The 13,972-nt window shown below is 38.6% G+C and overlaps 1 protein-coding gene across 1 annotated transcript in view; it reads right to left on the minus strand.

The window, feature by feature from the left end:
* Positions 1 to 13,972, minus strand: part of Hpse2 (heparanase 2 (inactive)) — a 548,186-nt gene that overhangs the window by 210,159 nt on the left and 324,055 nt on the right. Inside the window, exon 4 of the mRNA XM_021192975.2 lies at positions 11,167 to 11,340. Coding sequence (XP_021048634.1) covers positions 11,167 to 11,340 — 174 coding nt within the window. The remainder of the gene's footprint in view (positions 1 to 11,166; positions 11,341 to 13,972) is intronic.

A 13,972-nucleotide genomic window follows, 5' to 3' on the forward strand; every position in this document is an offset into this window, starting at 1 on the left:
TACATACATACATATATATGGTTTTTTTGAGACAGGGTTTCTCTGTATAGCCCTTGCTGTCCTGGAACTCACTTTGTAGACCAGGCTGGCCTCGAACTCAGAATTCCACCTGCCTCTGCCTCCCAAGTGCTGGAATTAAAGCTGTGAACCACCTAATTTAAACATAATTTAAATAATACAATGTAAATTTCCTGATCAACAGGATTATACTTTAATTACATAGTTAAAATATGAAAATCTACAAATATTAAGGAACTATAAAAATGAAAAGTGCATAGGCCAATGAAGAGATGACAATGAAATAAAAGATATTTAGAAAAGAGTAAAATTAAAACATAAAATATATAGGATACAGCATAAGCAATGCTTAGGGAAAACTTTTAGCCTGAGACTCCTATATTAGAATCAAAAATGACCTTAAATCCATAGCCTAAAATTCTTAAGAAATGAAAAAAGGTATGGATTCCATCTCATGGAATGAGGTCCACTGCTAATGTGGCCTTCAAGAACAAGGTAGTCCTGGGTCCAGGGGAAGCCTCCTGCTGTTAATACAGTATATTAAAGGAACAGAGCAATTAACTGACTCCTGGTGACATACTGCAATACCCATGGATCAGTGCCTCACTCAATCCACATCAGAGGAGCTTCTTCTTACAGTAGATGGGAATTAACACAGACTCACAGCTGCACAATGCAGAAAGTGAGAGAGACCTGTTAGCACTCCATCTACATGACACCCCTTACCACGAGACTCAGGGATCTACATGAAGAGGAGGCAGAAGGATTGTAAGAGCCAGACGCAGTGATGACTCCAAGAAAGGGGTGCCTTCCAGACACAGCAGAAGTGATGCACAGGTGAACTCACAGGGACTGGGGCAGCATACACAGCCTGCACAAGGTCAAGCCAGAGAGAGTCCCAGCACTGAAAGGAGGAAGGGGATACGAGATGCCATCAATAACCAAAGCACTCTCAGTAACTGAAATCTGCCTGCAAAGTGAAAAATGTTTTTTCCAATGGAGTGTCACTGAGTACATCAACCACACTTCAGGGCAAGCCCAAGACCAGGAGTTAACAGTTGGCTTACACAGAACACACTCCAGGTTTGGGTTTGGGTTGGGTTGTTGGTTTCTCTTTAGTTTGGCTTTTTCTCCCTTTATTTGTTGTATTTGTGTTTGTGGAGTTTTGGAGAGAAAGAGGAAACAGAACATGAATTTGAATGGTTAGCAATGATCTGGGAGGAACAGAAGGAGAATTAAAAAAAAGGCTCAAAATTTTTGTGTAAATTTTATAAAACTGTAGAAAAAGAGAAATGACAAAGGGACCGGGAAGATGCCCAAGTGAATAACACTTAGCAATCAAGAAAAAGAGTTTAAATCCTTACCACCTACGTAATAAGCCACAGCTTAGCATGCATGTAAACTGTGCATGCTTGTAAACTATGCATGCCTGTGCCCAGTATCACAGAGTAAAGGCAAATAGATCTGAGACATTGCTCGTCACCAAGTCTAGCAGAAGTAAAAGGCTCTGGTTCAGGAGTATCTTGCCTGGAAGAAGTAGGATGGACAGAAATAGACGATGACACCTAATAACTATGCTCTAGCTCTTCCACTGACATATACACACATGAAATCTCACCGACATGACTGCCTAAACATGAGCTGAACAACGGCATGTCAAAGTAGACAGGAGAGCCAGGAGGTTTCAACCCTAAACAAAGGAGAACAGGCAGCTAAGTGCTGCTGAGGGGAGAAACAGTCTTCTGCAGGGAAGAACACAGCAATTGGTTTTACAGTACCAAATGATCAGCCCTGAAGACTTACATAAAGTGACACTACACAGACCAAGAAGGTTGTGTCTAGGGATGTATATGTATATATATATGCATGCAACATAATTAATCAAAAAGAGGCCATGAATATGAAAGATAGCAAAAAGAGGTATGTATGGGAGGGCTTGGAGGAAGGGAAGGGGCAACAGTGCAGCTCTATCATCGTCTCTAAAAACAAAAGAAGGGATTAAAATGAGAAAAATTAATGCATGAAAAGGTTGACTCACACTCCTTTAGTAGACTAAGGAAGAAAACAAAAAATGACATTGAATAATGGAATTAATAATGAACACCATAAAGGAAGTCAAGTTGCTAAACTGGCAAAAAAATATTAAGAATAGCTTTAGGAAAATGGTTTAGACAATGAGTTGATTAAAAAATTCAAGAAAGACATACAGCATTAAAATTGACTTAGCTTAGTCTGGTAGCTCATGCCTGTAACCCTAGCATTTAGAAGATTTAGGAAGGAGAATTTTGAGTTCAAGGCTAGCTGAGATATATAGCAAACTTGAGGCTAGCCTATTACAGAGAGACTCTGATTCACAAAATAAATGAAGTATCAGACTCAGAGAAAGTAGAAATTCTCTATAGACATATAAAAAGAAAAGACATATTGAACTAAGAACTAAAACAAAATCCAACCTTTTCTCAAAGAAGCCTAGACTCATTAAGCATCGAAAGAAATACCAATTCTTCACACATATTCCAGAAAATGGAGGAAGGGAGCATGCTTCACAAAAATCCATTTGGGGTCAGTGTTTCTGTTACCAATAGTAACAGAGACATTAAGAGCAAACTATAGATGAATATTCCTTATAAACATCGACACAGAGATTCTCCACAAAATATATACAAACCAATTTCAACAGTATATATACAAAAAAGTCAAACACTGACCAAGTGGGCCTCATGTCAGGAATGCAAGGTTGATTTAATATCCACTCAACAAATATAAACTATTGTTTTGATAGATTAGATAACACAAGTACAAAATCAATATGTGCAAACACAAGACAACATCTGACAAATGATAGATCCTTCCAACAAACTCTGACAAGAAACTTCCTTAGCTTAATAAGGGCTGCACGAGAAAAACCTACAGCTAACACACTGACTGGTGATACTGGTTTACTTTTCTACAGTGGCTAGTGATGATAAACATGCTTTCTTGTGCTTTTGGCCATTTGTATGTCTTCTTTCAGATGTGCTTCTATCATTTCTTGTTTGACAATATTCTTTCAACTCTTTCTAGTGTTGTTAACATGCAGTGAAACTACCACTAAAAGTTCCACCATCTTCCTAAGGTGCTTGTTGGAGGGCACAGGGACAGTATTCTAATTAACAAAATCAGAAATGAAAAGGGAGACATAACAACAGATCCCGAGGAAATCCAAATCATCATCAGATCCTACTACAAAAGGCTATACTCAACAAAACTGGAAAACCTGGATGAAATGGACAAATTCCTAGACAGATACCAGGTACCAAAGTTAAATCAGGATCAGATTAATGATCTAAACAGTCCCATTTCCTCTAAAGAAATAGAAGCAGTCATCAATAGTCTCCCAACCAAAAAAAGCCCAGCATGATTCAAAATCTACTGTTTTAGTGTATGTCAGTTTTGTATTTTAAAATACTTTTTGTGTGACAGAGAGCTGCTCTACAGTACAGAGACCTGAACAATTAGTGTTCCTTGCTATAGGGATACACATATGGCACACAGGAGTACACACATATAAACACATACTCAGTTTCTCATACTATAGATGTCTTCCCTAGGTTTGGTATGTTGTTATAGTTGATAAACCAGTACTGATACATTATTTTGGCACTAAAATTTATAATTTTGATTATGGCATACTCTTTGTGTTAAATAGGAGCAAGGGCAAGATTATGCATCTATAGTTACAGGAGCCGATTTATCACTTAGATATACTGCCTGTTCCACACTCACATTCCCATCTTTAAAATGTCTTTTCCACTTACTCTATGTGGTTTTGCTTTTTTTAGGATGCCACTTAATCATGGCTAAAAGTCTTTTTAAAGATTCAGAATTTGGCCTCATGTCTTGTAAAGTCTCACCTGATGGCACACATTCAATATGACAAGCAAAAAAGGAGCTGTATTGTGTTTTGTTTTGCTTGTGAGGTCAGAGATGGTGATTTCCCCAGAAGTTCTTTTATTGTTGAGAATAGTTTTTGCTATCCTAGGTTTTTTTTTTATTCCAGATGAATTTGCAAATTGCTTGAGTTGAAATTTTGATGGGCATTGCACTGAATCTGTAGATTGCTTTCAGCAAGATAGTCATTTTTACTATATTAGTCCTGCCAATCCATGAGCATGGAAGAGCTTTCCATCTTCTGAGATCTTTGATTTCTTTCTTCAGAGACTTGACTTCTTATCATACAGATCTTTCACTTGCTAAGGTAGAGTCACACCAAGGTATTTTATATTATTTGTGACTATTGTGAAGGGTGTTGCTTCCCTAATTTCTTTCTCAGCCTGTTTACCCTTTGAGTAGAGGAAGGCCACTGATTTGTTTGAGTTAATTTTATATCCAGCTACTTTGCTGAAGTTGTTTATCNGGTTTAGGAGTTCTCTGNTAGAANTTTTGGGGTCACTTATGTATACTATCATATCTGCAAATAGTGATATTTTGACTTCTTCCTTTCCAATTTGTATCTCTTTGATCTCCTTTTGTTGTGTAATTGCTCTGGCTAGGACTTCAGGTACTATATTGAATAGGTAGGGAGAAAGTGGACAGCACTGTCTAGTCCCTGATTTTAGTGGGATTGCTTCAAGTTTCTCTCCATTTAGTTGACCAAGTTATCATTGAGTAAAGTATTGTTTGACTTCCATGTGTATTTGGGCTTTCTATTGTTTATGTTGTTATTGAAGGCCAGTCTTAATCTGTGGTGATCTGAGAGGATGCATGGGATTATTTCAATCTTCCTATATCTGTTGAGGCCTGTTTTGTGACCTGGTCAATTTTGGAGAAAGTATCATGAGGTGCTGAGAAGAAGATATATTCTTTTGTTTTAGGATAAAATGTTCTATAGATATCTGTTAAATATATTTGGTTCATAACTTTTGTTAGTTTCACTGTGTCTCTGTTTAGTTTCTGTTTCCATGATCGGTCCATTGCTGAGAGTGGAGTGCTGAAGTCTCCCACTATTAATGTGCGAGGTGCAATGTGTGCTTTGAGCTTTAGTAAAGTTTCTTTTATGAATGTAGGCTCTTGCACTGGGAGCACAGATGTTCAGAATTGAGAGTTCTTTTTGGTAGATTTTATGAGTATTAAGTGTCCTTCCTTATCTTTTTGGATAACTTTAGGTTGAAAGTCGATTTTATTTGCTATTAGAATGGCTATTCCAGCTTATATCTTGGAACCATTTACTTGGAGAACTGTTTTCCAACCTTTTACTCTGAGGTATTGTCTCTTTGTCACTGAGGTGGGTTTCCTGTACACAGCAAAATGTTGGGTCCTGTTTACGTATCCAGTCTGTTGGTCTGTATCTTTTTATTGGGGAGTTGAATCCATTGATATTAAGAGGTATTAAGGAAAAATGATTGTTGCTTCCTGTTATTTTTGTTGTTATAAGTGGAATTGTATTTTTGTGGCTATTTTCTTTTTCTTTTTCTAGGGTGTAGTTTCCTTCCTTGTGTTGGAGCTTTCCATTTACTCTCCTTTGAAGGGCTGGATTTGTGGAAAGATATTGTGTAAATCTGTTTTTGTCATGGAACATCTTGGTTTCTCCATCTATGGTAATTGTGAGTTTTGATGGGTATAGTAGCCTAGGATGGCATTTGTGTTCTCTTAGGGTCTGTATGATACCTGCCCAGGATCTTCTGGCTTTGATGGTCTCTGGTGAGGAGTCTGATGTAATTCTGATAGGTCTGCCTTTATATGTTACTTGACCTTTTCTACTTACTGATTTTAATATTCTTTTTTTGTTTTGTGCATTTGGTGCTTTGATTATTATGTGATGGGAGGATTTTCTTTTCTGGTCTAGTCTATTTGGTGTTCTGTACGCTTCTTGTATGTTCATGGGCATCTCTTTCTTTAGGTTAGGGAAGTTTTCTTCTATAATTTTGTTGAAGATATTTACTGGCCCTTTAAGATGAAAATCTTCGTTCTCATTTATATCTATTATCCTTAGGTTTCATCTTCTCATTGTGTCATGGATTTCCTGGATGTTTGGGTTAGGATCTTTTTGCATTTTCCATTTTCTTTGATTGCTGTGTCAACCTTTCTGTAGTATCTTCTGCACCTGAGATTCTCTCTTCTATTTCTTGTATTCTGTTGGTGATGCTTGCATCTATGACTCCTGATCTCTTTCCTAGGGTTTCTATCTCCAGAGTTGTCTCCCTTTGTGATTTCTTGTTTCTACTTCCATTTTTAGATCCTGAATGGTTTTGTTCAATTCCTTCACCTGATTGGTTGCATTTTCCTGTAATTCTTTAAGAGATTTTTGTGTGTGTGTGTGTGTGTGTGTGTGTGTGTGTGTGTGTGTGTGTGTGTGTGTGTTTTCTCTTTAAGGGCTTCTACCTGTTTGCCTGTGTTCTCCTGTATTTCTTTAAGAGATTTATTTATGTCCTTCTTAAAATCCTCTATCAGCAACATGAGATGTAATTTTAAATCCAAATCTTGCTTTTCAAGTGTGTTGGGGTATTCAGGACTTGCTATGATGGGAGAACTGGGTTCTAATGATGCCGAATAGCCTTGGTTTCTATTGGTAAGATTCTTACACTTGCATTTTGCCATCTGGTTATCTCTGGTGTTAGATGTTCTTGCTGTCTCTGGCTGGAGCTTGTCCCTCCTGTGGGCTTGCAAACTTGTTTCAGCAATCCTAGGAGACCAGCTCTCTCCTGGCAGAACTTGTGTACAGAGAGTTGTGGAACAGCCTTAGCTCCCAAGTGCAGATGGCACAGGAAGGATTCTGTCTCAGCTGCTCCACTGTCCCTGTGTCCTGTGCACTCCTGGCCAGCCCCACTCCAGACAGCTACTGGACAACAGTTTTACTTCTTGGTGCCAATCTTACGTGTGTGTGTGTGTGTGTGTGTGTGTGTGTGCATGAGTATGTGTATGTGTATATTGGAATTTTTATCATTGACAAATACCCGAGAGAAACAATTTTAAAGGAAAGGGGGTTGATTTTGACTGAGGGTTTCAGTACACAACAGACCAACTGCTTTACTTTGGGCCTGGCGTGAGGCAGAAGACTATGGTATCAAGAGTGTGTGCTGGCAAACTGTTTCATCTTTTCTTCCATTATCAGTCCCTGTTCTAATGGTGAGTTGGGACATTCAAACAGAGTCACCCCCACTTAGTTTCCATTTCTGGAAATGCAGACAGTTAGAGGTGCTCAATCTTTTAGGCACTTTCCATCCAATCAAGATTAATCACTATGGAGTCCAAAGACATTCTTTCATTTCTGTCTCATATCTCCATGTTTTAAATCATATGTCCTCAATACATATATAGTAAACATAAGAACTAGTGAGTACTGTGTTTATGCATGTGGGAATGTACAGGGGAAGAAGCCACAAAGAGAAGGTGGCATTGAGATATAGATTCAAAGTGGGAAAGGAGAAAAGCAGGCATGTGTGGAAACTACAGCTTTTCACTTTCCCTCTTCCTTCTTTCTCCCCAACTGCTCTGGCCTGAACGTCAACTGTATCCTCTGAAACACTTCTCCAAGCTATGATTTATACTCATAAATTACTGGCAATATGCTTAAAATTGTGGTTCAACTTGTGTTTGGGGTTTTCAATGCTATCATATATACATATACAGATAGAGATATAATTTTACAATTATTCAGGACTAAAAGCCAAGTATATGTTTATCAAATAAATGAATAAAGCTGGGTAGCTAGTATAATAATGATCATCTTTAAAAGGCTAGGTTTCCTAAAGGCAAAATTTTTGTTTTATCAAGTGACTTAGTAGACTCTAAGGAACTGAATTATATAGCTGGAATCAGAAGGGACCAGGTGACCCTATTCGGGCCTGGTGTGGATACAAATACATGACACTGATTTAGTAATTGGCTACAGCAGATTTTACTAGTCTATGGAAATAAGCATTTCTATAATGTATTTGTAACTCAAAATGTAGTAAAGTGGTCATTCAATTAAAAGTAGTGCATTATCTTATGGTAATTGTTAAATACAATTTTCCAAAGAATATAAGGTCCATAGGGCAGAGTTGAGTTGAAATTCTTATATATTTCCCCAGTTTGCATCCCAGCTTTAGGATTCTCTATTATTCTTTACTTTCAGTCTACTAGCAGTTAGTACAAATATAACACATTACAATTATTACCTACTATTAATTACAATATTTACAAATTATGGACATTTAACATTACAGTATGGCCACCAAATAAAATTGTTAAAAAATCTTGTGTCAGGAAAGTCTTGTTTCTTAGAACTTTGAGTCCTAAACAGTCTTACTTGCTGCCTCTTGCTATTAGCTTGATTTCCTGAGGTATAACACTCATTATTCTTCTATTTCAAAGGAGAAATTAAAAAGTAGATTTAGTCACATGAAATCTAGCCACTCTAGAAAACAGAGTAATTGCCTACTTTGGCTTTCAGACACTGGGTTTTTTTCATGATGGGTCATGGGAATTGGCCATGTCCTTGTCATTCATTCCATTCAAAAAGACAAGGCCATAGAAGAGAAATGGAAAGAAAAGCAGAGCAACAAATACAGGCAGAACGGTGAACATGCAGGGAAGAGACACACACACAACACAGAAAAGAATGAACAAAACGCATTGAGATCTTGAAAGATAAGGCTCTGATAAAGGATGTACCCAGTCCTATATCAAATTACATTTTCTGGAACCTCTATTGGATAAACTAAGGTGGGTAGGTCAGGGAAATGGGAGTAAAATTGTCAAACAATAGAAATATTTTAAATTAGGGGAGCTGGCAGAAGGATTGGAGGAGTGGAGGGGGTTGCAACTGGCCTGATCACCCAGTTCTCCCAGAGAATAGACCACTAACCAAGGAGTGGACTGAGAGGGATTCATGGCTCCAGATACATATGTAGCAGAGGATGGCCTTGCTTGACAGCAACAGGAGGGGAGTCCCTTGGTCCCAGGGAGTAGGGGGACACTGGATCAGTGGGGTGGAAGAGTGTGGGTAGGTGGGTGGGCACTCTCATAAAGGCAAAAGGGAGGGGGAGGGTAGATGTGGGATGGGGAGTTGGCAGAGGGGCAACTGGGAAGTGGGATATCATGGGATATAGGTTGGTGGAGGGGGTAACTGGGGAGTGGGATATTATTTGAGATGTAAATGAATGGAATGATTAAATAATAATAAAAATAAGCAAATAAAGTATAAAACTCCCAGACAAAAAAAAATAACAACAAAAGGAGGTCATACCTGATGTGAAGCTGTATAATTCACTCTCTGCCAACTTTATTGGTGCCTGAAAATTATCACACCCTGCTTGGAAGGGTTTGTGTCTAAGTGGGAATGTACTTGAAAGGTCTGAGAGTTAAAAAGAAAACACATAAAAGAGAAAAAGGAAAGAAACAGAAAAGGCCACACTAAACTTTCCAGGGTAGAGAGTCCAGTGACCCCCGAATGCTTACAAGCCAACCTGCCTTTTCTGTCTGCCTTGTTAAAGTGATAAATCCATGACTTCGCTTCCGTGCTTTGGTACTCTGCCTATAGGCTGTTTTCCATCCCACCATGCCCTTCACCTCCTTTCAAATGATCCTTTACTTGTGGTAAGCCCTAAAGAAGCATTTAAAAGCATGATGGTAGAAATCATGTTTTGTGGCCAAGTAATAACACTACTCTGAGTGTACTCTGCTCCAGTGTTGCACTGTGTGGGAAAGAACAGATGGGAGGGGTGGCTCTTAATACTGTGCAGAGAGATGTATGTTCCTCATTCCCCACTCAGCCTTGCTATTGAACCCCTGCAAGTTATATCAGATGAAAAGTTATTTTAGCTGAACAAACCCTCATACTGCAAGATCTCAAAACTCTGAAAAAGAACTCCCATCAATCACCTATGAGTAAGTGTTGATTTTTTTTTAACTTATCTGTAACTAGTCGAGTTTTTTAAATTTTAGTTATGAAGCACAATATTAAAAAAATAGCAAAGCCAGACCAAAGGCATCTTATCCTTTATCCTTAAACCATTTATCCTCTGGTTTACTTAAGTCTCAATTACTTCATACCACAATTCTTTTCAAATTTTCTCCAGGAATGAAGAGAAAATAGAAGAAAGATGAAGATGACGAAAGTTGGGTTCCATCTATGGATACTGCTAAAATATATAGGATGTCTTCTTTGTTCCTTCTCTTGGCCTTCTTGCTAAGACAACTTCAAATTCCAGTATGCAATGAATATGAGCAAATGCACCTGTGCAGTGCGTGTGGTGTTCCATGCATTTGTCTGGCAAAGATCCAGTGAGCTCTTTTATAAAGATCGCCTTTCAGGTCCAGCATTCCCTAAGCCATGCACTGCACAGTACAGCTCGTATTTTATGTGGTTTAACATCAAGTTGTTCATCCTCGATCAGCATATTGCTCTCTCTCTCTCTCTCTCTCTCTCTCTCTCTCTCTCTCTCTCTCTCTCTCTCTCCTCTCCCTCTCCCTCTCTCCCTTTCCCTCTCCCTCTCCTCTCTCTCTCTCTCTCTCTCTCTCTCTCTCTCTCTCTCTCTCTGTGTGTGTGTGTGTGTGTGCACGTGTGTAGGATTTCCACCATATCTGGAAGTAAGTGTCCAGAGTGACCTATGTGGTATGAATGAACTGAATCCACTGTTAACTCCTTTGGTCTTATACCATATTGACATTAGTGTTGGCTAATTTTATGTCAACTTGACAAAGAAAATTATCTGAGAGGAGGGAAACTGAATTGAGAAAATGCCTCCAAAGATCTGTAGGCAGACTTTTAAGGAATTTTATTCATCACTGATGGAGAGAGGCCCAGTCCATCGTGGGTGAGGCCACTCCTGAGCTGGTGGTACCTGGGTTCTGTAAGAAAGTAAGTCAAGTAAGCCATGAGGAGCAAATCAGTAAGCGGCACCCCTCCATGGCCTCTCTCTCAGCTCCTGCTCCCAGGTTCCTGCCCTACTTGAGTTCCTCAGTGGAGTATGGTTTTGGATGTGCAAGACAAATAAATCTTTTGGTAATGGCATTTCATCACAGTAAGGGAAACCTTAATTGAGACAGCAGGCAACGCAGTAGCCAAGCACCTCAAATGCCTTCTGGGCCAGGACTCTAAAGAGAATCACTGACTGAGATTGTATTCCAAGCCAACTTCTTTTCCCTTTATTTTATCAATTCATAGGAAATGACATCCTTACTTACCATTACCCAGTTCCCAAGAAATGTTGTACTTTTTGCTGGCACTGTACTTCAACAGGCTCAGGGCACTAGAACTGTTCCAGGAGTTATTGGGATTACGACGCAGTGCATTTAGAGCAAATATCAGGTGGAGTCCAGAGCAATCAGCAAAGTTATAAAGTTTGTCTAGAGACCTGGCTGGGAAGAAGCAGAGAAAGGCTTATAACTTTCAAATCTTAACAAATGGAAAATATTAGCTTCTACAGAAAGCCTTTCCCGCTAGTAAGGAACTGCATACACAGACAAGCTTCTGACAGAGACCCTCACCTTCTGATGTGGGATGCATTTGCAGGTGATTTGGGGGAAACAGCGTTCAGAATTTAAGACAAAGCTTACAAATTGAAAACCAAGCCTAGCTCACAGGGCATTCTACTTGTTAAACAACAGGTAGAACGGATGACGTTTAAAAGAGGAAGATTTCCCAAATTAGCTGGCTTTCTAGATTTTTGAAAAAGCAGAAAAACAAAGTCTGTATTTGTGCTTGACTGACAGTAAATATGTTAAGGTACAAGGCCACAGAGGACTAGTTGATTAGCCTGAGAAACTCTGCACACAGCATTTCTTTCTGGTCCACATTTCTAGTGTCTTTAAGAATGGGTATTCTATAACCATTTTGGGCTTATGTTCATTATTAGCTTAAACACAGAAAACAGTGACTTGATAGCAAACGTCTCCTATCTACCACATTCCTTTATGTTTACATCAGCCCCCTTTGTCTGGCTCCCATGCACATTCCCATTCATGAGCACAACGCCCATTTCTTCCTAGATTCTCTCCACCCTGCCACTCATCTTCCCTTTATTACTGCCATCAATTTCTCTGACTCCTGTAAGCCTAAATCAGCTTTTAAAACCAGAAAATATGCTATAAGACTGTGTCTTCTAGATGTGACAGGGAAGCTACCCACTAAACAATATGGCTGCTAAAACAAGAACGGAATGGTGACAAGAGCAGGTGGCATGCCAATGTGGATGGACAAAGGTTCATAGGGCCCTTCTCCCACAGGAAGAACTATAAGCCCTGAGACAGGACTGCCGAGAGAGGAAAATTTGTCTTCCCCAGGAATGAGCCCCTAAAATAGGCCATGCAACTGCATGTTGACCCCTAGAAAATATACACACAAGCGGTATTAAATGGACCCAGTGGATTGCATTTATATATGTACTATAGACACGTCTAACAAGTAGAATTTTTTAAAAAGAGGCCTTGAATTTGAAAGCGAGCATGGAAGTGTCATGGGCAGGGAGGGGAGGCAGGGTTGGAGGGAGGGGATGGAAGTGGAAATGGTATGATTGTATTTTAATCAAAAAGTTAAAGAAGCAATAGGAAAAAAAGAGAAATTCATCCAACCTTTTTGATGTAGTTTTAAAGAACAGGGAGACCTGCCCTTGTACCCAGCACAACCACAACTGTGCCACTGGGACACTGGGACGCCTAAGAGGACTTCCAGGACCGTTCAGGGCAGATATAGGAAAGGCTGACAGGAAAATAAATAAATAAATAAATAAACCCAAAAGTTTTCAGTTCTAACTTGAGTTTTGTTTTGTTTTGTTTTGTTTTGTTTTTCAGTATCCCATTGTGAGGCAGGTGAAAACTCTATAACAGAATAGGCTAAGAGATTGGCCATATTAAGCATATTTTAATGAAAAAACCATCATCATGTATACAAGACCATTGGCAATAATTATCAGATTGCACCCAAAACTGAATAATTCCACTATTATGCCTTGCTTTAGACAAAATGATTTTATCAAGATGCTCCCTAACACCTGAAAATCATCACAGGTGACTTCCAGTAATTTGACTATCAAAGAGTCAGAGGCAATCCATCGTGAAGCCCTTTATACATGTGCCACAGAAGGTTAGTGATGTTGACAGAAAAATATTGGTTCATCCAAAAGCCTTACAATCTTTCAGCTACACAACAACAAGTGCATGAATTTACAAGTACTAGTTTTATTCATAAACTAAAGCTGCCATAAAACAAAGTTATAATAGAAGGTATCAAAATTTAATATATGGGTGATAGTCACTTCAAATAGATAGATTGCCTTTACTTCACGTTTTTCTGGAATGTATTATGCACACATAACAGTGTTTCATGTATATTAGGTAAATACACATCAAACACAAAACACTTCAATCTGAGATTTCATGGGTTGATGGTTCAAAGTAAGGAAAAGATAATCTGCAAAAAGATCAATTCAAGATAAAGAACCATTAAGTAGTGATTTTGAGTTTTTAAATGAGGTAAAAGTTGAGAATTAGAATGTTAAAAGTTTAAGAAAAATGTTATTCAGGACAATTTTAATTCTGGCTTCTTTCATGAAACCCTTCAAGCCCAGCATTGTATCTTACTGTATACTTCAAATATGCTAATCGTCTCACACATATTCATTTATGCCTTAGGACATCTTGAAGAGGTCTTACAAACCAAATAATTTATAGTATATGAAAGTACATGTAATGAAATGAAAGTATACAAATGGAAGAGACCAAAGAGATGTGTACAATAATTATTGCTAACTTAAGAAATCCACTCTAAAGTATATTAGAGAAATACACGTATTTGAGTGCAGAGAATTTTTATGTTCTGAGTTTTTTAATTTATTTATTATTATTTTCTTTATTTACATTTCAAATGCTATCCCGAAAGTTCCCTATACCTCCCGCCCTGCCCCTGCTCCCCTACCCACCCACTCCCACTACTTGGCCCTGGCCTTCCCCTGTGCTGGGTCATATAAAGTTTGCAAGACCAAGGGGCCTCTCT

The sequence above is a fragment of the Mus pahari genome, chromosome 1, assembly GCF_900095145.1.
Source record: "Mus pahari chromosome 1, PAHARI_EIJ_v1.1, whole genome shotgun sequence".
Lineage (NCBI taxonomy): Eukaryota > Metazoa > Chordata > Mammalia > Rodentia > Muridae > Mus > Mus pahari.